At 34.3% G+C, this 1,823-nt stretch overlaps 1 protein-coding gene across 1 annotated transcript; it reads right to left on the bottom strand.

Annotated features, from left to right (window-relative positions):
- Nucleotides 1-405: 405 nt before the first annotated feature.
- Nucleotides 406-768, bottom strand: LOC132637131 (uncharacterized). Its single transcript, XM_060354272.1, has one exon. It carries the CDS (start codon nucleotides 766-768, stop codon nucleotides 406-408), a length of 363 nt encoding a protein of 120 aa, XP_060210255.1.
- Between the last annotated feature and the right edge of the window lie 1,055 nt (nucleotides 769-1,823).

The following is a 1,823-nucleotide window of genomic DNA, read 5'->3' as shown; positions in this document are numbered from 1 at the left end:
TTGACTGTTGTTTAGCTGATAAAGTTTTGAAATACATGAAATATAGAGAAATATAATAAAATATATAGAACCTGACTGTTGTTCAGCTGGTTAAGTTTTGAAATACAATGAAATATAGAGAAATATAATGAAATATATAGAACCTGACTGTTGTTCAGCTGGTTAAGTTTTGGAATACACTGAGGAATACACTGAAATATAGACATATATAATGACATATAGACAACCTGACCTGTGTCCATCTGCTATATTTTTGAAATACACTGAAATACAGAGAAATGTATTGACATATAAACAACTGAAGAAAATGCAGATTACAATGATTAACCAATAATTCGCTTATTGAAAATTATTTTTCTAGGATAAGTGTTCCATAACAAATAAATTCACTTACAAACTAAACATCTACTTCTTACGAGGCTCATTACAACAAGAACGTCGATTGTGGCCAAGGCGTCCACAAGTACTACAAGCATTCCTACGTTTACCAATCATCGTCTCCATTAATGGTTTATCTCGCTTTTTCTTTGGCCTCCCTAGGGGTCTCTTGTATCTCGGTGGTAAAAACACTTCATCGGATATGTGTTTGGGAATATTCCACTCACTCTCGTCATGGAGAGGATCAACTGGCACATCATACGTCTTCACCACTATTTTTGGTTTGAATAGATCTGAGCAAAAATCATCAGGCATAAGGCTCTTACTCCTCAAAACAGCCATGCATGCGGACATGGTATCTCGTCCATTTGGAACATCTGACAGCTGCATGTTTTCTTTTTAAGATCAATTATGAAACGCCTTGATTGATCATGCACGACATACACAAATTCAGGCAATGGTTCAACCTAACAAACAAGAATTTTGTCAGAGCAGGATTTACATAGATTCAGTACTTTCAAACCCATACTGAAATACATTTAACAATTTATATAGTCATACTTATGCAAATTATACAGTAAACATGCCGTCATACGTAGAGATTTACACTCATTTATTAATAATAATTGCTGAAATGCTTTCCCGAGCTGTGAATGTGTATGTACCGTTTCTTCTATTAGTGTAATTCCATCTTCCGAACATCTTTCTCACTTCTTCAAGAAAATCAAAAACAGGCAACTCTCTTGCTGCTACTAGTTTTCCATTAATACACTCGGTTATATTTGAGGTCATTGTCCATCCTTTGTTAACTGGTGAATACAGTCGTGCCAACTTTTCCCTTTGAGCATCCTCCAAGTAATCGTTCACCCGATAATCAACCTTCTGAATCTTCTCCATCAGCTTGTCAAACTCATCCTGTGTGTATGCTTTTGCAAGTGCATAGAATACGGGGCTCAATACTTCATCTTTCGTCTTGTAATGCTTTGTCACATTTTTCCATAAATGCCATATACATGCCAAATGTGGCACAATTGGATATACCCTTAACACTGCCTTAATAATGCCCTCATGCCTATCCGATACAATACACATGTTATACCTAATTCCATAAGCTTGTCTGACCTGCTCAAAGAACCACGTCCAAGACTTATTATTCTCGGAATCTATTACACCATATGCCAATGACAAAATATTTCCTGCACAAACAAGAATAATCTTACAGAGAAATATAGCTAAAAAATATTGGGAATACTATGAAATATACTCTTTATAACATTTGATTTTACAACGAAATAAAGCAAAAGTTTTATGAAATACATCGAAATATACTTTATAGTGACATCTTTTAAGAGCGAAATATAGCTTAAAAATATGTGCAATACATTAAAATACAATGTAATATACTATTGCAGAGGGTTATTGTATAATTACCAGCATCATAAAAA

The sequence above is a fragment of the Lycium barbarum genome, chromosome 4, assembly GCF_019175385.1.
Source record: "Lycium barbarum isolate Lr01 chromosome 4, ASM1917538v2, whole genome shotgun sequence".
Taxonomy (NCBI): Eukaryota; Viridiplantae; Streptophyta; class Magnoliopsida; order Solanales; family Solanaceae; genus Lycium; species Lycium barbarum.
This window is presented reverse-complemented; position numbering and strand designations above follow the sequence as displayed.

Coding starts and splice junctions, on each gene's coding strand:
- LOC132637131 (XM_060354272.1), bottom strand. CDS start 768: ATGCAGCTGTCAGATGTTCCAAATGGACGAGATACCATGTCCGCATGC.